Consider the following 27,657-nt stretch of genomic DNA (forward strand, 5'->3'; position numbering starts at 1 on the left):
AAGCTGCCCAGGCAAGATTTGCACTCAGAAGAACTTTAATTGAATTCTTTCAGCAAGTGCAGCAGGAAAATTCATAATGAGGTACCTACCTCCACCCCCCACGAGTTGTGTAGATTCAATGCAAACTCATCATTAATAAGCAGAGGGGACACATATGAGCCCTAACCAGAACATCATGTACTGTGGGGAAAATGACCATCTAATCCAAGGATTTTTTTTTTTTCAAAGCGATCTGAGGAAGGCATTCTGCCATAATCAGCTTTACTACCCCTATTAGTACAGGAAAACAAGTTCTGAACCTGGCTCCCTAGTGAAAAATGCAAAATTTGTGTAATTAAAATTATACTTGTGAAATTCAAACACACTTTAATTTCCTAAGGGCTCCCTAATCAAGTCAGAAGTTCTCACTAAAACCAATTATCTGCTTTGAAAACAGAAGAGGAAACATATACATGTAGGAGTCTTGCAGAGATTCACAACCCAATTCTTTCCTAGGTTACAGCATGCTAATTTGATTCTTTTTTCCCCAGGTAGAGGAGACCATGAACCCACTAATAGTTTCCTTTGTTCTTTCTTTTTTTGGGGTGTGTGTGAGAGAGACAGACAGACAGACAGACAGAGATAGAGACAGAGAGACAGAGAGTGTTTGTACTGGGGCTTGAACTCAGGACCAGAGTGCTGTGCTTTGGCTTTTCACTCAAGGCTGCTGCTTGAGCCACAGCTCCACTTCCAGTTTTTTTGTGGTTAACTGGAGGTAAGAGTCTGATGGACTTTCCTGCCCAGGCTGGTTTGGAACCATGATCCTCAGATGTCAACCTCTTGAGTAAACAGGATTACAGGCCTAAGCCACTGGTACCGGGGTGCCACTGGTTTGTTTCTATTAAGTGCTACCTACACAGGTTAAAACATTTTTGTTTGTTGGTTTGCTGGCCTCTACAGAAGTGACGTGTTTGAGAGCTACCCCAGTGGGAACCAAGTAGAAAGGCTGCATCAGCAATTGCACAGTTTTTCCACCCATCACACCCTACGCCTGAGCCAGCTTTCTTCCTGGAGATCTCACAGCAGTTTTTTCAAACCCTTGCCCATCGTCTGATGGAAGGGCAACTCACTGCCATTGACAAGGGAAGAGGTGAAGGTCCCAGCTTTCATGTGAAGGAGGTTGACAACAGAGCCCAAGGACTCCTGAGGGCCAGCCCTAGAAGTGAGAATTCCCTGGGCTTCTGAACCCCTTACCAGATAAACTAGCTAAAATGTCACTTTCTTAACTGGAAATCCTTGCCCAAGAGCAAGAAATACATAATACTCTCCAAGACACTGAAATATTTAAGAAGTAATTGTTCCAATGACCCATTTTATACCACCAATATGAAGTGCTATCAGTCTAGGGAGTGAATGGGATTTTTTTTTCTTAAACCAAAAAAAAAAAAAGCTCTACATCAACAAGTATTCTCTTTTTCTCTCCCTAGAATACATTTCAGAATGAGAATGAGGATTTTTTTTTTTACACTCTCCCTTGGGTGTGCCAACAGTGTCCAGTTCTGTGATGTTGGCCTACACATCACCCACCCCTGACTCTAAAAGTCCCAGGAAGTAAAACAAAGCACCTCCTGATTAACACGCTTCCTTGCTGCTGCACATGGAAACAGAAGACCTGATGTGCACCCAGAGCTTGTGTACAACAGAGGACACTGCAGTGCACTCAACAGGGTTCAGTGCTAAAACTTTCATGAGAAGACGTGGGAAACAAAGTGTGTAAGTGCACACGTGTACACACACAGGCAGGAGACTTAGCCAGAAACAAGTCATGGGATCTGTGACTGGCCTGGTTCCTTGCCTCCCTCCCACCAGAGCAGTCACCTCATTAATGTCACTCAGCATCACTTTTTGCCACACTAGGCCTTTCTGCATGCCATTCCCATAGGCAGTCCTTAAAGCCAGCTTCCATTGTAAACTTCTGTTCTTTGAGAAACTATCAAAAGCTTTGATTGGAGAAAAGAAAAAAATACTCTTACAGGGCCCCCTTCCCACTCTTCGCCTGCTCCGGTGGCTTCTCTTCAGTGCTTTATTCAACATCACTACACACACAAATCAGGCTCTGAAAGTCGTTTACAATATGTCAGCTTAAAAAAAAAAATTGCAGTGCCCGTCTATTTGCAATTGCCCAAAGAGAATAATTCATTTCAGTGGAGGATATGGATGAGCCCTGAATGCATTCCTACACCGCTTCCTGCCCTTCAAAACAATAAAAATGTAAAAACCCAGACGAAAGAAGGCCTGAGGTAGAAGAAACGAGAATCTCTTGACCCCCAAGGAATTTATTCTCCTGCATCTTCTGAAGTGCTCTCCTCAGAATGCATCATCAAGACCATTTTATTAGATTTTTCTAAACCCTTGAAATTGTCACATAATTGAAACAGAAACAGCAATTTAGAGCTCCGAATGGATTTCTTAAAAAGCACCCCATGCTTGCCCAGCTTCACCCCATCCCTAGGCCGGCTGTTCTTGCCCCCAACCTAAATGTAAGGCCCTTTCACATAAAACCCTATTTATCTTTTAAATCCTCCCCTGCCATAAAAGTTACACATTCCCCTAATGCCTTAGATTTCAGGACGTTTGGGAGAAACTCATCCCAGACAACAGGCTAAAAAAAGAATCCATTAGCATTAACTTGCCTGTCACAGCCAGTGACAAATAAATGAATGTGATGCTTTCAAATCAGTCATTGGTGGAACTACCCCCAGGCAGATAAAGACCAGGACCAGGAGAGAGAGGGCTCTCACACAGTGGGGGTCTCAGCTCTTCCCTAGCTGTGTCCTAGGGCCGCAGAGACACAGGCATTCCAGATAGAAAAGGAAATGAACTCCTAAGGCCCCTCAAGCAAGGCAGATAAAGGTGCATGCCACCCACACAGCATTTCCCAATCTCAGTGTGCTGTGCCATTCATCACCCAAAGAAAGAGGCTGTGGTGTCAATCAACCCACAGGTGCTATGCTGCTTCGGACAATGTCATGGGGGGGGGGGGGGGAAGGAACAGATAACTCATGCTTGTGACACCACCGCACCCATAATGTGCAGCCACTCTTTTAGCTCCTTAACCATTCATTCTCTGACGCAGGTACTGTTCAGGTCCCCAGTTAAGAGATAAAAATGGAAGCAAGAAAGCATTAAGTGATGTGTCCAATATTCATGGTTGGCTAAGTGTCATTTCACTACACTAACCAAGCTCTTAGAAACAGGCCATGAAAAATAACCTGGCACTTCCTGGCCAGATTAAAGCCAATTCTATTCCTCAACCCAAACATTTGACAATGGCAAGACAAAGGGAAAAAACCTAAACTATACCCAGTGAGATTGGAAGACATGCTGGGGGGGTAGGGGGGTCTTAGCAATAAAGGCAGCAAGGCCCTGGGATTCAGGACTTTGATTCTTGCTATTTCTGTGGACCCAGGAAAGCATGTTAGCGTCCCAGGTCTCCGTTGACACATTTGTTGAGTAAAGATAATGCCAATAACTATGAAAGTTTGTCATAAATTAACAGAGATTAAGGTTAGAGAAGTTTCTGTGCCTATAACATTCTAACTCAGCCATTTTTTTAATTAGAATTTTTCATTTTGACACTTCAAATCTCGGAACTAAAATGAACATACAAAAAACTAATTTTAAAAGTTTTAAATTAAAGAAACAATTAGGAAAAAGTGGCAGCATGAGAATAACTTCTAGATTTTCCCTCAACCTTGTACTTAGCTCAAGTGTACCTGTCACAGCAGCTAGACCAACCATCCTAGGCTGCTGCCAAAACCACACCTGCTCACCTCTCCCATAGGTATAAGAAGCAGAAATGGTGACTCCAAAAAAGCATGTCCCACATCTAGAGGCCTCCAGACAAGAGGACCTGAAGCTGACATTACTTCTAAAGTCACTACTATCAGCAACAGGCCATTGCTGGTTTCCTCATGGAGAAGTAGCACTCAGATGTCTACATATGGTGAGCTCCCAGTCAGTGTGGGACTCTGGAATTCTGTCTACATTCTGACTCCTTGTTAAGGAAGAAAGACAAAGAAAGACAGGCAGTGGAAACAGGAAAACAACAGAGTTCTTTGTAAGCTGCCCCACACTCTCAAAGATCAGAAGGGAGACCTATTAAGAGCACTACTCTTAAAGAGGGTCGACAGCCAGAGAGAACACTCTGAAGCCCCAAGTCCAGTAGGAGACATTCTTTTTTAACCTGATCAGCCGTTGTTTGATCAATGACCTTCTCTAGGAGTCCAAGAACTCAGAACATCGTAAGGAGCAGCCCCAGTAGCCTGCACACATGCGCTAGGTTCCTAGTACCTGCCAGACAAAACACCCATTTGCTCTGTCTGGCTTTCCAACTTTTCTACAATCTGGTTCCCCAAACAAGCTTTACTCCAGACCACAGATGAAGCAATTCCTGACAGAAAAGGACCACTGCATCCCTGCAATTCTCCTTACCTCTCTTCAGGAGATAGAGGAGGGAGCACCTCCTACAAGATGCTGCTTTCTTCCTACTACAAGTCATCTCAACCTCTGTGCTTTCCCAGCCTTTCTATCACACAAGGTAGCTTAGTCCCCCAAACCAGGAGCAAATATCCCCACAAGTCTGTTTCTATCATCTTTCTTTCATTCAGTACTAAATAGAAGTAATATATAAAGGGCAGGTGTAAGAAAGCCAAGAGGTCCTTTGAACCTTCTAGAAGAGATGCTGTGTCCTTAGAGTTTACTGTCCAGCCCAAGTAATAAAACATGAACCTAGCAGGGAACAGGTGGCTCACACCTGTAATCCTAGCTACCCAGGAAGCTGAGATCTGAGGATCACAGTTCAAAGCCAGTCTGGGAAGAAAAGTCCATGAGACTCTTCTCTCCAATTAACCACCAGAAAACCAGAAGTGGTTCTGTGCCTCTAAGTGGTAGAGTGCTAGTTTTGAGCAAAAAAGCTGAGACAGTGCCCAGGCCCTGATTTCAACCCACAAACAAACAAACAAACAGACATGAACCTATAAAACTTGGAACAAAAGGCAGAACACAAGTCCTGGTGTTGATCAGAAACTTGCTACTGAAAGAAGCAACTGCATGTACTGAAAGATATGGTCCCAGCCCACTCCTACCAACATGGCCCTGACCAGCTTTTTAGGTTCAGACCTGACTGTATCTGGGCTGTTTTTACTCTGTGCTTATTTAATGGCCCAGCTCAAGTGAAAGCTTTTGTGAGGGCAGCAGTCTCATCTTTCCTATACCACTGCCAGTCCCACAATAGTGTCTAGCTCCATGATGTCTGGGGAATACATGGATGGAATAAATGCCTAGCACAACTTCTAAGAGAGGTAGGTGCTTAGTTAATTTTTGCTCATTTATAGTTCTAGGGAGAGTTACAACCAACAAGGTAAAGCACCATGGAAATTCAGAGAAGGAAGTATTAATCCCATGCCAAATAACAATAATACTTCGGTGAACAACAGTCTGCATGTTCTACTTAAGTCCCTGACAGCTGTGCTACCTAGTGAGGACTCAGATTCTTCCTCTGTGTGAGCACAGGTCACTCTACGGTGTTTGCACGAGGACATTGCCTAACAAGAAGACATCATTAAGTGATACAGGGCGGTACTTTCAAGAAGGGAAAAGGACAGCTTAAACTAGTCTCCAAATGAGTGTTTTGTGGGCACCAGAGAGTAAGAAGGGCCTGGAGAGATGGATCCACAAAAGACAGGAAAGGTGGGAGATAAGCTGCAAAGAGGCCCTTGCACAGACCTTGAAGGACCTTAAACATGAGGCTAGGACTGTTCAGTGGGTCCAGGATGCTTTAAGGGGCTTCCTGAATCCCCTGCTAAAGGGAGCACACACAGAGGGAGGTAGCAATGGATATGGATTGCCCAAGTGTGTGTATGTGTTAAATAAGCAGCCCAAATCCAACAAGAGAAAGGAGAAGATGAACTCTATCTCCCTGGCTGTACTCAGAGCTTTTAGCCAAAGAGTATTAGGCTTTAAAAATCCAGAATAGAGCCCGGTGCTGGTGGCTCATGCCTATAATCCTAGCTACTCACAAGGCTAAGATCTGAGGATCACAGTTCAAAGCTAGCCAGGGCAGAAAAGTCTGTGAGACTCTTATCTCTAATCAATCAACAAAAAGCCAGAAGTGGCACTGAGGCACAAAGTGGTAGAGCACTAGCCTTGAACAAAAGAGCTCAGGGACAGTGCCCAGGCCCCCATAGCCAACAAAAAGTCTAAATAAAAATACAAAATAAAAATGAAATAAAATTAAAACCCAGAATAGAAGAGAAATAATACATGCTGTCTCAAGGGACCCCATAACCACAATGGTTCAGCTGGTCCCTTAAGAGACTGTGCCATCCAACTCCCTACCTGGAAGGCACAAGAGGCCCACCTCATTTATCAAAAAGCATATGACATAGAGTATAGGAACCCCATCTTAGCACACTGACTGCAACAGTACAACACAAGCCAGGGAGAAGAGCAATATCAGGGAGAGGACATTTGAAGGACAAGGTGCCCCTCCTCCATGAGCTGACACCTGCTACTGACTGGCAATGCAGGAAGGAGCCGAGCCCTCCGACAAGCAAGAAGCTAAGCACCACTAATCCTGCAAGGTCCCAGCTGGTGCGGAGAAGGGCTGCAGACACTCCACCACACCCTCAGAGGAACGAGAAAACCCACTAGCAAGTCAGTTAATGATGGCTGCTGAGATGACAGCTGCAAATCACCCACAATGGCAAGATGCTGGAGTGACCCGACCCACCACAGCAAGGGGAAGCTGGAAACCCACCCTTTGCCCATGAGAAGCTGCCAAGAAACCATTCCTGCGGAACGAGAGGGTGGGCATGGAAACGCACAGGCAGCCGCTGTACCCATCTGGATGTTTGCTTCAAAGAGAACCTTCCAGAGCCTAGAAGCCACGTCAGAGAATCAGATGGAAACAGGAAACCCTGGCTTCCAGCTGAACCCTCCAAAACTTAACTACCAGGGTAATCTGAAGTAACCCACAGAAGGTAACTGGGTAGTAGTCCACCACTGAAGAAAGCCAAGAGGAATTCAAGTTATTCATTCAACTACTGAGAGCTGCAGCCAGGGAGCTTACATTCTGACTAAAATTTCTTTAAGGTACATGTGGCTGGCATCTGTAAATCAAAGGTGAGACTAGGAGGATCCTAGTTCAAGATTGTCCCAGGCAAAAAAGAGGAGATCTCATCTCAATCAAGAAGGTGATGGCGGGGCTGGGAAGGTGGCTCAGTGGTAGAGCGCTTGCCTTGCATGCCTGAGGCCCTGGGTTCGATTCCTCAGCACCACATAAGCAAGAAGAAAAAAGCGGGAAGTAGCACTGTGGCTCAAGTGGTAGAGCGCTAGCCTTGAGCTGAAGAGCTGAGGGACAGCTCCCAGGCCCAGAGTTCAGGCCCCACGACCGGAACCCCCTACCCCAGAAAAAAAAAAAAGAATAGTGAAAGAGAACAGACACAGATACTTGAGCACTCCATGCCTCTTGCTATGTGATACTCTGTTCTTTAAAAAATAATAATAATGAAAGCAAAAAGGGCTGAGGGTATAGCTCAAGTGGCAGAGTGCCTACCAGGCAAGCCTAAGTAGGCACTCTACCAGGTAGGCACTCTCCTAAGTTCAAACCCTAACACTACAAACAAGTTTTTTTTCTTCCCCAGGCCGTTTCAACATTGCATTTTTTAAATCATATAATGATAATATCAGCAGATATTTGCTTGTACACAGATAAGTGCTTGTACACAGCTCCTAGCAAACAATTTTACATTCATCTTTAAAACAAAGCCACGTAAAATAATGCATTTTTTAACACAAGGAGAAATTGAGACTTGGAGAAGTGATGCTCACACATAGTTACAGGGCTGCACTGAAGGAACTGAAAACAGCCTGAAAAAAAAAAAAAAACGGTATCTCTGGATCAACAACTAAGGTTCTAGCCTCAAAACTTAAGGAGACACAACATACATACGGATCAAAGCTCACAGTGCCTTGTTAGAATGTGCAACATTAATGTTTCTATGCTTCAGTTAAGAGATAAATTTAAACTACAGAAATAAAATGGAGAGAGATGACATGTGGGAGGTGTGGGGAATGTGTTCTTACACACGAGGGTAATTAGGCCAGATGGTGAGTTCCACCCGGCGTCCACTCGCACCCATAGACGCTAAGGAGCTTCTTGGCTCCTCCACAAAAAATAAAGAAGCCACAGGCTCAAAGCAAACTCTCCCAGGCAGCTAACGCTTCAGCCCCGAGGAGACAAAGCAAGGATGTGACATGATTGATCCCCACCATCCTCCTGTCCCAACGGCTTCAAATTAAGCCATCTTTTTAGTATAACATGACCATTTTAACTATTTAAAAGATGAGGGAGATCCTCTTGCATATTTTACAAAATGAAATAACCGGCTAGAGAAAGAGGAAGATAGGAAAATGGACCCATCTTCTGATCAAAATCTACTTCACTAATTAACAATGACTGGTCTCCAATGAGTCGTCCCCTGGCCAAGCTAATGAAGTCCCACTATAGAATCACGTGCACTGTAAGCATCCGTGCCGGAAAAGGGGACGAATGAAACGCAGGATTCTACACCCTTCCTTTGGTGGTTCATTAAAATTCTGGTCAAAACAGAGTTTTATTTATGTGAGACATTAAAGAATATTATGACAGTATTAATATGAAATCCGTTGCTTTACTGCCACAGATTTTTTTTTCTTTCGTCTAAAGTTGCAGTTTCTTTCCACTGGTCTTGTTTTAACACCTCCACAGAATATTTCTCTGGCGAGTGTTAGCAAAGGAGGGACAGGCAGGAAGTGGAGAAATGAATCTAAGCTGAAATGCAAGCTGACATATAATTTACAAAAGCTGCTCCCCCAGTCCTCCAGGAGCGGGCACGGCCATCATGACCCCAACAGCAGACACTCAGAAGTTTTATTGAAGGGAGATAAACAAAACATAAAGAGGACTTCCCTAAGATTCCACAAGCCTACCAGCCAGTTATGGTTAACTCATGATAATTCAGTCTAAAATCCTGGTGACCAGGCCCAAGTCCTAGAAGAAAATAACCCGAGGCAAAGAAGGAACTTTCCTCACCCCACTCCCATTCCCAACACACCTCCTGCTGCCTTCAGGGTAGAATGACCTCAGAAGTGAAAGCAAGCCCTGAGGGGTCCCCAGGGAGAGAAAGTACAAGTCAGCGTCACACAATGAGATGACATAACAAGGGGGTGGGGGGTAATCACCAGAGTGGGAATAGAACCTCCAATTCCACACTGTCTGGGTGCTGGACTATTCCTCACAACCTCCCCCAAGCCTGTCCCTTCCCTAACCCACACACTTCTGGTGCAATTCTGATACTACATCTCCATCTCCATCGCTTGTTTCCTCACCAATAGAATGTAGGGGACACTGGCCCCCACCTCTTGAGAGCTGTAATAAGGATCAAACAAGTTTAAGTCAAGACCCTACAACATAATCTGGGACATATATTCCACTTTTAACATAACCAAACCTCTCACAGGATTCATGTAAGGCTCTAACAAAAAGTAACTGAGAAGAAGCAAGAATGATGGCAGGTCAGACACCAGCCTGTGCTACACACTAAGATTCTGTCTCCAAAACTTCTCCCCCCCCCAAAAAAAAATTATCACAAATATTTACCTGACATTATGGTATTATCATGCACCAGGTCTTGTTTGTTGTTGTTGTTGTTGTTTTTAAGTCAATAACCTTTTAATCTGCAGAGAAACCCTATGAGAAGGGAAACTGAGGTCCAGAGGATTAGCGGGGCAGTCCAGCTTGCAAACAACCACCATCCTAATGATGATGATTAAATCAACAGTAAAAATGGGGAATGATAGTGATGAGTTTCGAGGCTTTTCCCTGTGGGCCATGCTTTTATTCTCCACAAAAGCCCACTGAGGGAACTGATGTCTTCACTCCCATTTGACTGATGAGAGTGCAATGGAGCTGAAAGAGATTGAAGAGCAAAGTCCTTTGCAAGGCGTCATTAAAAGTAAGGTAATCAGCCAGGTGCAAGTGGCTCATACCAATAAACCTAACTATAATATCGGAGGAACATACTTCAAAACCAGCTTGAACAGATATATCCCAGACTCTTATTTCCAACTAACCAGCAAGAAGCCAGAATTGGAGGTATGGCTTAAGTTGTATAGCACCAATTGTGATGGAAAAAGCTGAAAAAGAGCCCCAGTACCCACATACACACACATCCCCACACAGACATACAAACATAAATTCCAAGGCAACATGTCTCTCTCAACTGGTTTAATGTCAACACATATCTAAGTATCTTAATAAATTCATCTCCAAATATCCTAGACTTTGGGTTGGGGGCTGAGGGATATTTAAGAAATAGCATATCTTGTTTTCAAGTTGAATGTGTAACTAAAACAACAAATGACAAAGTATATTAAGAGTGAAATATTCCCTTCCTAGTTTAAAAAAGAAAAAGTCAGAGAGGCACTGGTAACTCACACCTGTAATCCAGGTTACTCAGGAAGCTGAAATCTGAAAATCATGGTTCAAAGCAGAGCCCAGGCAGCCCAGGCGCAAAAGCCCATGAAATTCTTATGTCCAATAAACTACCAAAAAAGCCAGAAGTGGACTTGTGTCTCAAGTGGTAGAGTGCAAAAATGCTCATGGGGAAAGGGTGACACGGTCCAAAAAGTACTCTTGCCAGGCGCCGGTGGCTCACGTCTGTAAACCTAGCTACTCAGGAAGTTGAGATCTGAGGATCATGGTTCAAAGTCAGCCTGGCCAGGAAAGTCCGTGACACTCTTATCTCCAATAAAACCACTAGAAAACTGGAAGTGGCACTGTGGCTCAAGCAGTAGGGTACTCGCCATGAGCTGAAGAGCTGAGGGACAGCGCTCAGGCCCAGAGTTCAAGCCCCATGACCAACAAAAAAAAAAGAAATGTACTCTTTACCTGACTTATGTAAATTTAACCCCTCTGTACATCACCTTTTTAATAAATTTTAATGCTCAGAGACAGTATCCAGGCCCAGGCAAGCTCCAAGAACAGAACTAAATAAAAAATAATTAAATAAGTAAATAGACAAATAAAAAGTCAGAGAGAAGGGACAACAAGGGAGATGGGGAGGAAAGCAGTCAGACCCCCAGTTTAGTCAAAGCTGGAATTTTTCCAGTTTCCTCATAGGGAAATCTGATGTGGGTATAGAATGACTGAATGACAAACCTGGAAACTTGAAAATTCACACTTCTGGAAGAAACAGTAATTTTTCCAAACCCAGGATACACTGCTGCTTCTAGAAAGCCTTTGGAAATGTGAAGATCATACACTGTTTGCAAAGCAACTGTAACAGTTTGTGCCACATACACAAGCAATCTAATAATCCCTTCCATTTATACATTCCTATCATCTACTTAAGACATTGTGGGGGGCAGGGGAAGGGGGGCCCTAAGAAAAAAGTTATTACTAGGTGCCAGTGGCTTACGCCTCTAATCCTAGTACTCAGAGGGCTGAAAGTTGAAGATCACGGTTCAAAACCAGCATAGGCAGGGAAGTCCCTGAAACTCTTACCTCCAATTAACCAGCAAAATGACAGAAGTGGATCTATAGCCAAAGTGATAAAACACCAGCCTTAAGCAAAAAGGTAAGGAACAACACCCAAGCCCTAAGTTCAAGCTCCAGTTCTGGCACCAAAACAAAAAGAGTGAAAAGAAAGTTACCTTATTTAAGATATTGGGGGGGGGGGGGAGAAGAGAAGGGATAGTGGGACAACAAGGGAAGGGGTAGCAATGATTGACAAGTAACGTACTCATTGCCTTACTCATGTAACTGTAACCCCTCTGTACAGTATCTTTACAATAAAATAAAATTTTTTTAAAAAGAAATTCTGATTCCATCTTTAGGAAGACATAAGTTTAGAAAGATCATTCACTCACGGCAAGCTCTAGACCTTAAGTTCTCGAAATACCATCCTCAACAGCACCCTTTCTTTACTAATGTGCAAAAGTATTTACACAATGAGAAGATTCTGATTTGGGGGACTCAGCTTGAGGAAATAAACTAAATGTGTTAAAAGTGAAGGCCCTTTCCCCTTGATGCCCCACAATCAGAAGCTTCTACTTTACGCTCCAGAGTATCAAGGCTACCAAATATGAAAAAGTGTTTCTTATAGTATTATTACATGAGAAAGATGTTGAGCTAAAAGGCGTAAAATGAATGTATATGCTGACAGCCCTTCCAATCCAGCCATAGACTTCCTGCAGCTGAATTCTAACCACTGCTGACGAGCTCAGAAAGAGCCATGTGAACAAGCCACTTCTACAAAACTGTGGCCCTCTCCCAATCCTCTAAGCAAGTCTCCACCAGACTCCCACAGAGTTACAGGGTTTCACACAAGCACCACTGTTGGTTTCAAGGATGCCCTGATTTATCTGACCAACCTGAAACCAAAGAATCCAGGGCTTCCTCTCTTGGACTTACAGCTTTCAGCATCTGTGAAGTTTTGTTTGTTTTTTCCCAAGAAAGGACAAGCTGTTTAAATTCCACTGCTCTCAAAAAGCACAGGATATAAGACCTGGAAAGAGCACCCTCAAGAAGAAGAGTTCCACTTTTCCTGATATGATCTCAGCAATACTTAAAAAATAAATAGAAGACTTGCATAAATATTGTAACAGACAGAGACACTTCCTCCTACTAAGGATCAGACTCATCTCTCGGGATGCTGAGAGCTCACATCAGAGAACTAGGAGACACACATGGGTATCTCAGAGAACTGCTCACAGGGCCCTTCTCACCCATGCTGACACCCTGAAGGTACGGCACACAGCAAGGTGCCACAATTCATTGCCAATGTTTGGGATCTAAACCTGAAATCTTCGCAACTGAGTATTTAAGCCCTACTGCTGGTTGTTTTACTTACCTTGGGTTGTGCTCGACGAGGAAATGCAACTTTGGGATCAATCTGGGAAAAAATAAAATAATAGGTGTCAGTGGGATAGTTTGTGAGTAGGCTATATATATATCTATACATATCACTTAATCATTAATCACTCATTTCTCAGGCTTATAAGTCCACATATACTTTATATATATATATGTATATATGCATATATAAACATATGCATACACACATATACACACACATACACACATAATATTACACTCTGTTTCTGGAGCTATTCAAGGTTCCTTCAACGTTGATCTAAATTTTCACTATCTCTATCCAAACATGGCTAGACTTTCTAAAGTGTCCTACCATGCATTTTAGTGTGTGATGCTCTGTATAAATCAGATCTTTTTTTGCAAGTGTTCCTCTTCCATAAACATTATTATTAAATGATACCTGCAGTTAATGCACAGGAGAAAAGATGGGAGCCATGTTACCACTGAGGGGAAAAATAAAAACCTGAAAATTAAATGTGGCTTCTAGCACTAATAAAATAGATGACATCTCTACTCCCTAGCACAAGAGGGCAAATGGATCCCCAAAATGTCAGAAGTCAACAACATCCCAAAACTCCCATCCAACACAATGCTCGGCTTGAATCAATTCACTATGTTTTAGCAAAATAAAGTTAGCAGGCATTATCAAAAAGATGATTTGTTCTGTCATTATACCTCCAAAGAAAGCAGGTGTCTGAAACCATGGAGCCTGACTAGATTTTTTTTTAAATGCAATAAAGCAAAAAATGCACATGAACTAAAACCACCTGGATTTTAAAAACCACAAGGATTAAAATCCAGAAGCTTTAAACCTAAAGTCCAAATTAGAAACCGAAGGCCATAGGTAGAATACAAAAAAAAAAAAAAAGTGAAGTGGGACTGTAATGCAATAATTGGGAGCTCCCCCACCCCAACCTCAACCCCCACAGGAAAGCCTACTCTATTCCAGATCAGATGCCTGCTTACAGAGCAAGGAGCTTTACAATTCAGAACTAATTCCCACAGAAGCATTTGAATTAACAGGCTAATGTGAGAAGAAAGTTACTGGACAGTAAAAGGGGGAGGGGGAAAGGAATATAAAATACATACACTGTTGGTTTTCTTTGCATTTCTAAATGTTTCAAATCTTTTGAGTAAAACAACACAGAGAGTAGCCTGAATACTGCTACAAGTTAACTAAATTCCAGGCTTTGACCTTCATATTTAATTTTCTTTCCTTTCAAAAACTTAAGCTGAATGTGGCTTTCAGTTCTGCTAAGAAGAATGCTGTGGGGTAAAGAAGGCTAGGGATGACAAATAACCACACAAAATTCCTATCCCTGACCTATATCCTCTAGAGCCCCTGTACTAGTCTATACAAGGGCTTACTGCTTTTATTACAGTAGTTTAAGGACCTAATAAAAGTCTGCATCATGGTTTCCACTTTTTAAGCATCACCTGAGAAATGAGAGATCACGTGTCAGAAACTACATACATACATACACACACACACACACACACACACACACACACACACACAAATATAACACTGTTCTAGAAAACTACCCTTTCCTAAAGATTAACATTGTTGCATCTACAGGTGTGCCCAGCACTGACTAGAGCTTGTCTACAAGAGAGATACAACAGGTGTGGATTTTCCATTCTGTCCATCTTAAGTAAGACAGATGCCTCCATGGAAAAATACTCCCCCCAAAGGGTTTGTTTTTGGCTGACCACACAATGCAAAAAGATAGGCAAGTGGAGTATGTCAAAAGAGAGGCCAGGGGCAATGAGGACCATCAAGTACTAAAATAAAAAATGAAAATTGCAAAACTAAAAGCCAATTGGGAACTGCATTTGAGTGTGGTGACATCAGTGAGTTACATACACCAAGAGAAGAGTTCCTCCATGTGCAATTTACAGAGATCTCTATAGGAGGGGGGAGGGGTCAAGGCAAGATGGCAAATCCCAACCTTTTGCACATCCCGGTCAACTAGTTTTTAAAAAGAAAGAAAGAAAAAAAAAACTACCAAAAACGAAAACATTAGTTAGTTAGGTACAGCTCTACTTACTGGATCTACAAGTCCTCTAGGAAACACTAGGGTACTATTTTGGACATGAATGGCCGTTACCTAAACAAAGCTTTTAAGGTAATGGTAAACAACATCCTCGGTTTCCATGTCAATAAAACAACCGCTTCTGCCTCCTGCACTGAACGTTGAAACAAAGTCAAAAGCTAGGTTAAACTAAGTAGCAGTGACCTGAACACTTCTACAAAAACCCCAGGAGGGAAAACTGTAGGCTATTTACTAGATACTCAGGGACCCACCAGCCACAGCACAAACCAAACTCCCCACCCAAGTGGAGGAGGGTGCCTTGAGCTGGCTTTCCTCTTTCATTTTAGTAGCTTTTGCGAATCTGTGTAGCCTAAAGTCAGGGAAAAAGGGAGGAAATTTTCTTCACAATTTTACCACCCTACAAAAGATTATCCCTGAAATTAAACGCTCTAAAAGTACAAAAGCACTGGGTTACAGGTTCTGACAAGTCCAAGACAATTAATAAAGCCAAGTGTGTGAGGTCTTTTCTTGGGTGAGGGCAGTACCCAACCTTTTTTGATCATAGAGGGTGAATTTGCAAATTCAATGCCTATGCACCAAAGGTTGACAGGTCTTTTTGTCTCTCCCATTCAATTTTAAAGACAAAGAACTTGGACGATCACTTAATTCAGTGTTTTACAGAAAAGGAAACTGAGACCCAAACAGAGGGAACTACTTGCTCAAGTTCCCAATAGGGCAGCTGGAACCACAATCTCTCATCCTACCCTACTCCAGGAGTCCCGTCTTCAGAGAAGCACAGTCCCAACATCACCTTGAGGCCAGCATTACACAGATACGCAAAAATTGTGAGGAAATGAGAGGACGCATACAGGGGAGACAGGAGAAGGCAGGAAGCCAGCAGAGGGGCTAAATAAAAGACCGTCAACTCCCCGGCCTCCTCTAACATTATATTTATTATTACAGACTGCCACTCTTCCCTTCCTCTCTGACCTCTCTGCCTAGCAACTTTCTTATCTACAGAAATAAAAGGATCCAACCAAGAAAAAGAAAAAAAAATCACTTTGAAACCCAAGGCCTTAAGCATTCAGTTTCACACCATCTGGAGTCACCCCACTGGATATCCAGGCTTGGCACTGCCAGTGTCTCCCCTTCCCTCTTCAAACCACATTCCGGATCCCAAGGCCAGGAGAGAAACCTGTTGCCTGGATCTATGATGAGCGCCCCCTTCCCCTCCTCCCCATCCAGCTCCCCTCAACCTGGAAGCATGCCATGCCTTCCCAGAGCCACAGTTGGCAATGCAGGCGGGGCTCCGCTGACAAAGAAAGTTCCATTTGCTCTCCAGTGGTGGTGAAGGCTGTGGTAAAGTCCCTTGGCCTGAGAGGATAACCCTCTCCCCCAGAGATGAGTCCCTTCCCTCCCCCTCCTCCACCCTTAGCTTGGCAGCCTCCAGAGTTGCAGTGGGATGGGCTCTAAAAAAGAAAACCCCAAACCCAAGCCACCAGCAAACTTCTGAGCCAACTAGTTAGCTGTTTTAAAAGTATCCAGTTCTAACACAGAAAGCAAAAGGCGGCGCTGTCCCTTTAAATAGGGCTGTCAATGCCTGAAAAGGGGCGAACAACATCAACAAAAAAGCAACCTACCGTCTTGGAATCTAACTCATGGTGGGGCTGACCTAATACTTTATCTACACTTGCTGGATCTGCGAACGTGACGAAACCGAAGCCTCTGAAAGGAAACAAAGAGGGAGAAAAACAAACAAGAAAATGTGACACCATTGAAAGTCACAAGAAATGAAACCTAATGCAAAAAAAAAAAAAAAAGAAAAAAACCCAAGGAGCAAAAGTTGCTCCCAAATGCACCCCCATTATTCCTATTCCCTCTTCTAGTTCCCCTCCTCCCTGCAGCCCTCCACCAGGCAAGAAAATTACCAAGGTTACTGGGGGAAGTGGGGTGAGGATAGGGTGGCTGGAGGTTAACTTAGCTGAGGCTGGAGCCTCCACTCTGGCGGCCTCAGTTTCCTCTCCTCCACCTCCTCCCCCTCCTCCTCCCTTTTTGAAAGCTTTGTTTTATTCTAAAGGAAGCCGGACACAAGAGAATCGCCTACCTTTCCTAACAGGGGACTTCAGAGTTTGGGGGAACTGAGAATGTGAGGAAAGCACATATTTAAAAAGTAAAATAATAATTTTTTAAAAAACTGTAGAGTGAATGAAGCCGAATGCCATCTTCAACGAGGGAGAAAGCAGGGGGGGGAGACTTCAGGAAGGGTTCAGCTTCGATTCTAGAGTTCAGCCCTAATTAATAATAACCTTTAGGGTGATGGGAGGAGGGGGAGCAACATTCCAGCCCGGCCATGCGCCTGAGCCCCACTCTAAATCCGCTTAGCTACTTCCAAAGACACCTCCAAATATAAAGCTAAAACTTTGTTCTATAATAAAGACAAAAATCCAGAAGGGAAAGGCTTTACCTGGAGCGTTTCGTGGTGGGATCTCTCATGACCATACATTCTCTAATTTCTCCAAATTTGCTAAAATAGTCTCTAAGGCTATCTGTAGAGAGAGAAAGAGAGAGATGGGGGGAGAAGGTGTGGAGAAAAAAATATATAGAAGCAATGCAAAATCTGATCAAGGACAAAAAAAAGAGAAGCAAAAGTAGTTTTCTGTTGTTATTCTGTTTTGTTTTGCATTCGGTGTGTGAGCGTGTGCACACGCGGGGAGGGGGGATTCGGCAGCAGAGGTCGCGTAGAGGGCTCGGAAAGGATCTGCTATTTAAAATATAGATATAACCTTGCACAAAAGTGGGGAGTCCACGGCGGGGCGGGGGGCTCCCAGCGCGGGATAACAAAGAGCAATAAAGAAGCCAAGAAGGGGGGGACCCGGGAGCCCCCCCCCTCCCTCCCTTACCTGGTGAGGTCTGCCAGCTCAGTCCACCGATAAACATTTTACTAGAGGGAGAAAACATAACAGAAGTGAGCACCGATGTCAGATCGGCCATTTTGACGTGTAACTTACAAAAGCTCCGAGGAGAGCGGGGGGAGCGGGCCAGCGCCAGCCGGGAGGTGAGGTGGGGTGGGGGCGAAGGTGACGGCCAGACGCCACCCCAAGGTGTGTAACTTCCCGGGGGGCGGGCAGGGCCCCCCCCTCGGCACCAGGGGGCGCAGGGGGAGGAGGGGGCGCGCGCAGACGCCCGGCCCCGCGCTCCGCCGGCCCCGCCGGCTCGGCCGAGGGGAGCGAGCCGCGGGCGGCGCGGTGGGCAGCGGCTGGAAACTTACCCGGGGTCGTGCTGGGAGTCGTTGGCGCTGCCCGAGGTGCCCTGGCTCCCATTTGCCTCCATAGCGGAGCCCCCCCGCCCCCCCACCCCCGACACACCGAGCCCCACAGCGAGCGGAGCGGCGCGGCGGCCGGCTCCGAGCCCCACAGCTCTCCGCTCCCTCCTCCCCCCGCCTCCTCCCCCCGCCCGCCCGGCCGCCCGGCCGCCCGCCCGGCTCCGCCGCCGAAGCTCCGCGAGCGCCGAGCCGGGGCCGCGGCGAGAGCCGTCACACGTGGGCTCGGCTTAGCTCAAGCCCCGCCGCCCCGCCGCCCCGCCGCCCCGCCGCCCGGCCGCCCGCCGCCGCCGCCGCCGCCGCCGCCGCCGCCTCGCACACCCCCCCGTCCCCGCCCCCCTCCCCCCGGCCCCTCCCCGCCTCTCCCCCTCCTCCGCCCCACCCCCATCCCCTCCTTCCCCCCCCCCGCCCCGCCGCGCACGTGGGGCGGAGTTCTAGAACGTCGTGTAACCAATGCGGTGACGTCACGCACCCCGTGCGGCCCCCGCCGGCCCGCGCGCGCACGCTCGCCCCCCTCTCCCGCGCGCACACACACGCACACTCACACACACACACAGCGCCGGGACCCGCGGGAAGCGGCGCGCAAACCCCCCGCGGGGGCCCCGCCTCCGGACGACGGGAAACTGAGGGGAGCACCTCGACTCCCCCCCACCCCCGGGATCACGTGGGCCACGGGCGGGGGGGGGGGTGCGGGGGGGCGGAGCGGGAGGATCGGGGAGGGGGAGGTGCGGGATGCTCACCGTGCGGGGCGCAGACGCGCCCACACCCCCCCCCCCCGGCGCGCGCGCACGCGCGCGGGCACACACACACACACACTCACACCCCGCACCCCTACTTCGGCCTCTCCATTCAAGTTCGCTGGCCGCTGACGCCCGGAGCCCGGGGATGGCACCGACCGTCCGCCCGGCTCTGCGCCCTGTTTCCAGCCACCGCGCAGAAATTTAGGTCAAGGACGTCAGGAGCCAAGCCCACACATCCCGGCGCTCTTGGGGCGGCCCCCGGGCCCCCCCGGGCCCCCGGCACGGCGGGGACCCTCCACCCCCAACCCCCGCACCAACGCCAGCCACAAGTTTTATTTTTCCCTCGGCGCTGCAAGTTCGCCGGCTCCCGCGCTCCACACCCGCAGGTCTGGCGCGGCTCCCCGCCCTTCCCCAGCCCGGGGACGGAAGGATCCGTGCCGGGGAAAGGGTATTTTGGAACTTTGCGAAACAGCCGCGATGGTAAGGGGGAACCAGAAAGGGTTCTGCGTTAATTAGACACAGTTATTTAAAAAAAAAAAAAGTAATACAGATCTGTAGGGGGTCAAGGTCAAATGATTGGGGTTCAAAGCAAATGTGTGCGCTTAGAAGTTGTTGGGGAGCGTCTCTGGGATGGTTGTGAAGGGTGGGTTAGTTTCAGGAAACCTCTTTACTATTCGTCCCTTATCGATCTCATCATTTCTCAACTTCATCCAGGCTTTCTTATGCAGAGTAAAGTGCGGGAGATTGAAAGACCTGTGCTAACCTGGCGAGGTCGCTGGCGGCAAACTCGCGTTCAGCCTTCCTTCCCCCCCCCCCATCTACCCCCCTCTACACATACACACACACACACACACACACACACACTTCATAAATGCAGGATTCCTTGCTCCAAGAAATGAAAACTCGAGAAGACCCGTAAGTAGCTTGCCATAGGCATCATTCGCATCTCCCAGCAGATCCAGGCTGGCCAGATTCGGGCTGGATTCAATTTATGGGGTATTTAAAACAATAAGGATGCAATTATCCTTATTGTTTTAAATTATTACAATAAATTAAGTTAATATGGCATGAGGGGCAACATACAGTTGTGGTTCATCAGATACTCAGATTAATGTTCAGTGTGAATGGATGTCCAATTAACACTTTTCCATTAATTTTCATAAGATTAGGAGACAATGAAATACACTCAACACCAAAACCAGCAAATTCACTGTGGGTCTTGGAAACATGGAACATTTGGAAAAACCTCAACACCAGACAAAGCCCTGGGTGACCACATTGTCAATCTCCCTGTCCCCTCAGCTAGGATAATACCTCCCTGACAGGGTAAAAATGTTTTTCATGGCAAACCTCTGTGGGTCATGTTTATTATCACTTATTATTAAATATGACTCTTTTAGAAGACTAAACCACAAACGCGAGCATTTCCCATCACTCCAACTCGCTTCCCGAATCACCCTGGGTCTCCTGTCGAAGAGCTGATTGTTTTGATGGTAATTGTTTATTATTATTCTCAATAACAAAATGCAGACAACACAGCTAATTGGATTGCATTTGGGAGTCTTACCACAGAACCACTGAGCATCAGAGCTAGAAAAGTCTTATCTAATCTCCCCATTTTACATGAGGGTCTCAGAAGTTCCAAACTGAAAGGCCCATCTCCCTCTCCACTAGGCAATTCTTGTGGCTCTGGGTCTTGTGTTCCCTTTGGCTCTGCTACCAACATTTTCCTCTGCCCTTCACAAGGCAAGAATGGGTGGCCTTCTTCCCTATCTAAACCTACCCAAGTGGTCAATTGGCTACTTAGGGATCTTAGTGAAACCCTGCAGGGGCCCGGCACTTCAGCAGCTAAATCAGTGGCAAAGGAAGACTAGGTTAGAAGTCTCCACCACTATGTTTTTTACTTAGGTTGTTTTGTTTCTTTTTTGTGGGTAGGATTGTTTTGTTTTGTTTTTGTTGGTCATAGGACTTGAATTCTGGGCCTGGGTGCTGTCCGTCAGCTTTTCAGCTCAAGGCTAGCACTCTACCACTTGAACCACAGCACCACTTCTGGTTTTCTGAGTGGTTTATTAGTGTTAAGAGTCCCACAGACTTTCCTGCCCCAGCTGGCTTTGAACCACGATCCTCAGATCTCAGCCTCCTGAGTAGCTAGAATTACCGGCGTGAGCCACCAAAGCCCAGCTATTTCGTTTTGTTTTTAAAATATAAAAGCCGTAAACTGGTTGCGGGTGGCTCACACCTGTATTCCTAGCTACTCAGGAGATTGAGATCTGAGGATTGCCATTCAAAGCCAGCCTAAGCAAAGCCTGTCAAACTGTTATCTCCAATTAAAACCACCAAAAATCCAGAAATGGAGCTGTGATTCACAAAGCTCATGGAAAGGACCTAGGCCCTAAATTCAAGCCCCAGTACCCTCATAAATAAGTAAAAGCAGCAACATTACAAAGACTTCTTGCTCTTTGATTCTATGTCTTGACAAATACTCTCAGTGATGTGACTACCCTAGAAACCAAGACAGAACATTTCCATGGCCCCCCAAAACCTCCTGAGGCTTCACCTTTGCATTACATCATTTAAAATAGATGATGGTGGTGGTGGTGGTGGTGGAGCACTATGTCTTCTCTATCTCAGTGCATCCTCTGCCAGAACTCATTCCCCTTGGGATACTGGACAGCCTCTTCTTCCCTAGCTCTCCTTCAATACCCACACTCATGGTTCTTTGACCTCTCCCCAGTGCTTTTATTTATATTTCTTTTTGTCTTGACTCTTTTTCTGCTTTGCCACTAAATACTGGTCTTCAACCCTATTTGCTCCTCTGTATACTCACTCTCCCATTTCAGTGGATGGGTTCAAACCCTACAACCTATTGAGACCACTAAAAATTTCCAGCCTTGTCCTTCCAGTAGGTTCTAGGCTCTGGTCAGGGTCCTATACAACATCTCCAAACTCAGCATGTCCAGAAACATGTGGATGCTTTTTCACCTTGTCTTTTTACTGGGGTTCCCTCTCTCAGGGGACAGACCCAGCCCCTGAAACCTTTCCCCTTCGATGTGCACTCCATCCTAAATATCGAACAGCTATCTTTCTCTCTACAGATCTCTACTCTCTTACCTGAGGCCCTGAAAGTAGCCTCCAAAACAATGTCCCTATCTGTGCTCTTACACCACTTTCATGCCTAGAAAGGTTTCCCAACTTCTCTCCCTGTCTTGACTGCCCCTGGATGTACACTGTTAACCTGCTAGGGTGTCCTCTGTGTTCCTTGCCCTATGTGATCATTTGCTTCTTTGCCTGTCTCCTCCATCAAGCCACAGACTCCCACCTCATTTTGTTCCTCTTGTAGCAGCACAGTGCCTACTGGTGCATGGTCAGTAAGAAATCATTTTTGAGCCTGGCACCAGTGGTTCACACCTGTAATCTAGCAGCTCACAAGATCTGAAAATGGAAGTTCAAAGTTAGCCTGGGCAGGAAAGATTCTTATCTCCAATTAATCTCTCTCTCTCTCTCTCTCTCTCTCTCTCTCTCTCTCTCTCTCTCTCTCTCTCTCTCTCTCTCTCTCTCATGTGCACACACACACGCACACACACACACACACACACACACAAAGACAGAAGTGGAGCTGTGGCTCAAGTGGTAGAGTGCTAGCCTTGATAAAAAAAAAAAAAAAATCTTAGGAACAGCACCCAGACCCTGAGTTCAAGCCTCAGGACCAGCAAAAAAAGAAAGAAAAAAAGAGAGAAATAGTTGTTGAGTGAATGGAGGATTAAATTAATAAATAAATGAAGATCAACATCTATTTCTAGGGTTTTTGTTCATGTTCAGAAGTAGTCAAACTGGCTGTAATTTTCTCCTCTTTGTGTTGCCTTTTTCTAGTTAGACTAGCCTCCTAATATAAACTAGTAAATGTTTCATTTTTTCTTTTTCCATTTTCTGGAACAGTGTGTTTAAGATTGGAATTATGTGTTCCTTGAATGTTTGGTAGAACTTGTTGATAATATGTCTGTGTCTGGGATAACTGTTTCCTAGGTTGATTTATAACTACCAATTCCATTTCCTTAATGGTTGTAGATGTCTTTGGGTCTTCTCTTCTTGAATGAATTTTTACATTGCATTTTTCAAGGAAATTATAGATACTGTCAGCATTCTCAAGTATACTGATGAAACATAGTCCACAACTTTTCTCTTTATATATTTTAATCTGTGCTGTATCTTTTCATCATGTCTATTTTTAATCCAAAATATTATTTTATATATTTATCTTCCCTTGTCTGGATCAGCTGTGCCAGAGATCTGTATCCTTTTACAAATATTTCCATGCTGCTTTCTACTTGTTTTCAAACAGTCAGATTTAATGTTGTTAGCACACTCTATTTCTTTTTCTGTTTCAAACACTTTTGTTTTTACCTGCATTTTTTTACTCTCATACACTACACAAGAATAAGACTAAATTTTTCAATGACTAAATGATATAAGGATATGATGTCTTGTTTTACTTGTTCTAAAGCCTTATAAAATTTTTCTGAGGCTGATTATTTTATTCAAAATGTAACTGCTAATAATCAAGTCCATAGTTCCATCTGGTTGTTCATTTTTTTAATATTCCTTGTGAGTTTTTAGGGGGGATCCGGTCATGGGGCCTGAACTCTGGGCCTGGGCACTGTCCCTCAGCTCTTCAGCTGAAGGATGGTGCTCTACCACTTGAGCCACAGGCCACTTCTGGCTTTTTTCTTTTTGCTTATGTGGTGCTGAGGAATCAAACCCAGGGCCTCATGCATGCAAGGCAAGCGCTCTAACACTGAGCCACCTTCCCAGCCCCAGGTTGTTCATTTTTTTTAATTGTACAATATTCCTTTATGCAATTATGCCGCAGTTCAGTTTGCCTGTTCTCTGTAGATCCTTGGGTTGTTAATCCGTTTATTACAAGTTACAAATTATGATGAACATTTTGTCTTCTAGTATATGTAGACCAGAATTTCTCTTTGGAGTGATTGCCAAGCTTTTTTTCAATTTTTATTTCTATTTACAATGTAGAAGAGAGTTATCAATCTGCTGATTTCTGATGTTCTGAAATTTAGGTCTTGAGCTAACTTTGCTTTCTCTATACTTTGTCTCCTTTATTTTCTTTCACTAAGTTGATCAAGAACTCTTTGATTCTTTCTCCTCTTTTACTAAGGATTTAGAAGCTGTAAATTCTATTTCTACTCTTTCAGTGACTACAATTTTTAACTTGTACAATTGATCTAAAGTAAAGAACTATATAGTCAGCTAAGAATGGTTCCACTTCAGTTACCTCTGACCGTTTTTTTGTTGTTTGGAAGGTTACTCTATGTATCCAAAGCTGGCTTCAAACTAAAAACCTTCCTGCCTCAATCTCCTAAAAGTTAAGATTACAGGTTGGCCTAGCACATTCTCATATTTTATGTTATTGTTGTTTGTTATTTTAGTTTTTTTTTTTCTGTGCTGGAAATTGAACCCAAGACCTTGTGCATGGAAGGTCACTCACCAAGCTACATCTACTCTTCTACTTGTTTGAGATCCATCTGGGTTTTGTATACTGATTTTAATCACATTGTAACTACTGCCTTTTGATCATATTTACCTTTTAACATGCCCGTCCTTCCTCCTCGGCACCAGTCCCTTTTTCTGAAATATATCTTTCAGTAGTTCTTCTCAAAAAAGTTATGTAAATGCCATACTTTTCCATTAAGTATCACACTTTACTCTCACCCTTTTGCTTTGTTTTTGTTTTTTGAGATGGGTTCTCACTATATAGCCCAGGTGGACCTGGACCTCAAAATCCTCCTGCTTCAGCTGGGATTACAGGCATGCCCCACCTCTCCTGGCTACTCTCTGGTCTTTGACAGGTGATTTCTCTAGATATACTTCACTAGATTGAGTTACTTGACCTTTGCACTTTTGGGGGGGGGCGGGGGAGGGTCTGGTCATGGGGCCTGAACTCTGGGCCTGGGCGCTGTCCCTCAGCTCTTCAGCTCAAGGCTAGCGCTCTACCACTTGAGCCACAACGCCACTTCCGGCTTTTTTCTTTTTGCTTATGTGGTGCTGAGGAATCGAACCCAGGGCCTCATGCATGCAAGGCAAGCGCTCTACCACTGAGCCACCTTCCCAGCCCACCTTAGCACTTTTCTGAGTACCCTATACCCATCTTCTTCTTTATTTTTTATTTTTTGGTGCCAGATCTGGGGCTTAAACTCAGAGCGTGGACACTGTCTCAACTGCAACCCTCAGATCTCAAGTCTTCTTAATGGCTAGGAATACAGATGTGAGCCACCAGTGCCCAGCATATACCTTGTTTTCTTTTCTTTTTTTTTTTTTTGGGTCTGGGTCGTGGGGCCTGAACTCTGGGCCTGGGCGCTGTCCCTCAGCTCTTCAGCTCAAGGTTAGCGCTCTACCACTTGAGCCCAGCACCACTTCCCGGCTTTTTTCTTTTTGCTTATGTGGTGCTGAGGAATTGAACCCAGGGCCTCAGGCATGCAAGGCAAGCGCTCTACCACTGAGACACCTTCCCAGCCCATACCTTGTTTTCTTATCTCTTTATTCCTGAGATATTTGCTATAAGACTGGTGGTTGTTCCATTGTAGGTAATATGCCCTTTCTCTCTAGTTTAATTTTTTTTTTTTTTTTTTTTTTTTTTTTTTTTGTCGGTCGTGGGGCTTGAACTCTGGGCCTGGGCGCTGTCCCTCAGCTCTTCAGCTCAAGGCGAGTGCTCTACCACTTGAGCTACAGCGCCACTTCCGGTTTTCTGGTGGTTTATTGGAGATAGGAGTCTCACGGTCTCTCCTGCCCGGGCTGGCTTTGAACCGCGATCCTCAGATCTCAGCCTCCTGAGTAGCTAGGATTACAGGCATGAGCCACCAGCACCCGGCTCTAGTTTAAATTTTTGGGCTCTTTGATTCCTGAATTTTTACTATGCTGTTTTCAAGTGTGAAATTCTTTGTATTTAACAAACTTATGCCTCATGGTACATCCATACTCTTAAATTCATGTGGTTTGTAAATTAGAAAGATGTGCCGCCATCATTTTAGATTTAAATATTAGCTGGGTGTGGCAGTAGCTCATGCCTGGAATCCTAGCTACCCAGGAGACTGAGATCTGAGGATGGCAGTTCCAAGCCAGCCAGGGCAGAAAAGTCTGTGAGACTCTTACCTCCAATTATCCACTAAAAAGCTGGAAGTGGATTGTGGCTCAAGTGGTAGAGCACTTAGTAGTGCTGTTTGCCTTGAGCAAAGAAAAGCCAAGTGACAGTGCTCAGGTCCTGAGTTCAAGTCCCAGTACCACCAGGGAAAAAATAATTTAAAATAAAGCTCTTCATCCTTGTTCTTGCATGTATATAACGCATCTCCTCTTTTTATAGAGTACACTGAATCTCTCAGACTTTGTCTCTGGGCTGCCGCTTGGGAGGCCCCTCAGCCCACTGAATGGGTCTTCTCCAGCTGTATCTCTGTGTCTACTCATTTCTCAGTTTTGCTCGTCAAGGACAATATCTGTCATTTCTAGAGTCTGTCTCATTCTATTTCAAATCAACCTTTTAAAAACACTGCTTATGTTCTTTTCTGACTTCAAATGTCCTTTTATGTCTTTAATTATTTTTTATTTGTTTTATAGTCTGATACTTCTGAAGCTCTCAGGATGCATGTATCTGCTGTGCCTTGCTTACAGATGACAGAAACTGTGTCGGTGGTGTAGGTTGGCTTTGAGTCTGTACTTTTATATTCATTCTCAGCTTTCAGATTCCTACAATGTACAGGCACCATAAATTCCAGCCCCAAATTCACATCAATGACCAAGTAGAAGTCTATGATTCCCCCCTCATCCGGTGTCAACACAGGCTCACTGATCACCCTGTGCTATTGCAGAGATTGTGTGTGTGTGTGTGTGTGTGTGTGTGTGCGTGTGTGTGTGTGTGCCTGCACGCGTTCATACACATGTGCTAGTACTGGGGCTTGAACTTGGAGCCTGGGTGCTATCCCTGAGCTTTTTCACACAAGGAGGTAAAAATCTCACAGATTTTCCTGCCCAGGCTGTATTTGAAACATAATCCTCAGATCTCAACCTCCTGAGTAGCTAGGATTACTGAAGTGAGCCACCCGCATCCAGCTAGAATTCTTTTTCAGCAAATTATTTCTGTAATGAGTCAGCCTTTATGATTCTAGCTTTATTGAGAATCCTCACTTCCATCTCCATACCATATGGGACCATAGCATTGTCTTCCTGTTTTGAAGTCGAACTCTGCCTCCCAGCACACCAGCTTGTGACCAGATATACCTTCGTGCCATGCTGCCATCTTGGCTCTGTATGAGCCTGGCCTGGCCTTCTGTTACTACCTGGAGGCTCATTTCAGTGAGCGTTGGGTGTATTTTTGACCAGTTGTTACAGATGGTGTACAATGGGAGGATTTTCAAGTTACATTCTCTGCCATACTGCGAGAAATGGAACTCGTTTCCATTTAATTTTTAATAGCTTCCATTTCAAAGTTTTAGTATCTTTGATCACAAATGCATTTCTTTTCTTAATGCACTGTGGAATCTCAGTGTTGGCTTTGTGGGTAACCTATCATTGGAACTGTCTCAGAGGAGGCAAACGTAGGTC

General features: G+C 45.0%; 1 protein-coding gene across 6 annotated transcripts in view; it reads right to left on the reverse strand.

The window, feature by feature from the left end:
• The window catches only part of Msi2 (musashi RNA binding protein 2), a 373,812-nt gene extending 355,480 nt beyond the window's left edge, over positions 1-18,332 (reverse strand). For all 6 annotated transcript variants that reach the window (XM_069993232.1, XM_069993231.1, XM_069993230.1 and 3 more), the window contains exons 1-5: positions 18,263-18,332; positions 17,895-17,935; positions 17,459-17,540; positions 16,635-16,719; positions 12,936-12,977 (exon numbers count right to left, since the gene is read on the reverse strand). In XM_069993232.1, the coding sequence (XP_069849333.1) occupies positions 12,936-12,977; positions 16,635-16,719; positions 17,459-17,540; positions 17,895-17,935; positions 18,263-18,324 (312 nt within the window). In that variant the 5' untranslated portion in view covers positions 18,325-18,332. The remainder of the gene's footprint in view (positions 1-12,935; positions 12,978-16,634; positions 16,720-17,458; positions 17,541-17,894; positions 17,936-18,262) is intronic.
• Between the last annotated feature and the right edge of the window lie 9,325 nt (positions 18,333-27,657).

This window comes from Dipodomys merriami, unplaced genomic scaffold, assembly GCF_024711535.1.
Source record: "Dipodomys merriami isolate MVZ:Mamm:240054 unplaced genomic scaffold, mDipMer1.0.p SCAF_42, whole genome shotgun sequence".
In the NCBI taxonomy this organism is placed as follows: Eukaryota; Metazoa; Chordata; class Mammalia; order Rodentia; family Heteromyidae; genus Dipodomys; species Dipodomys merriami.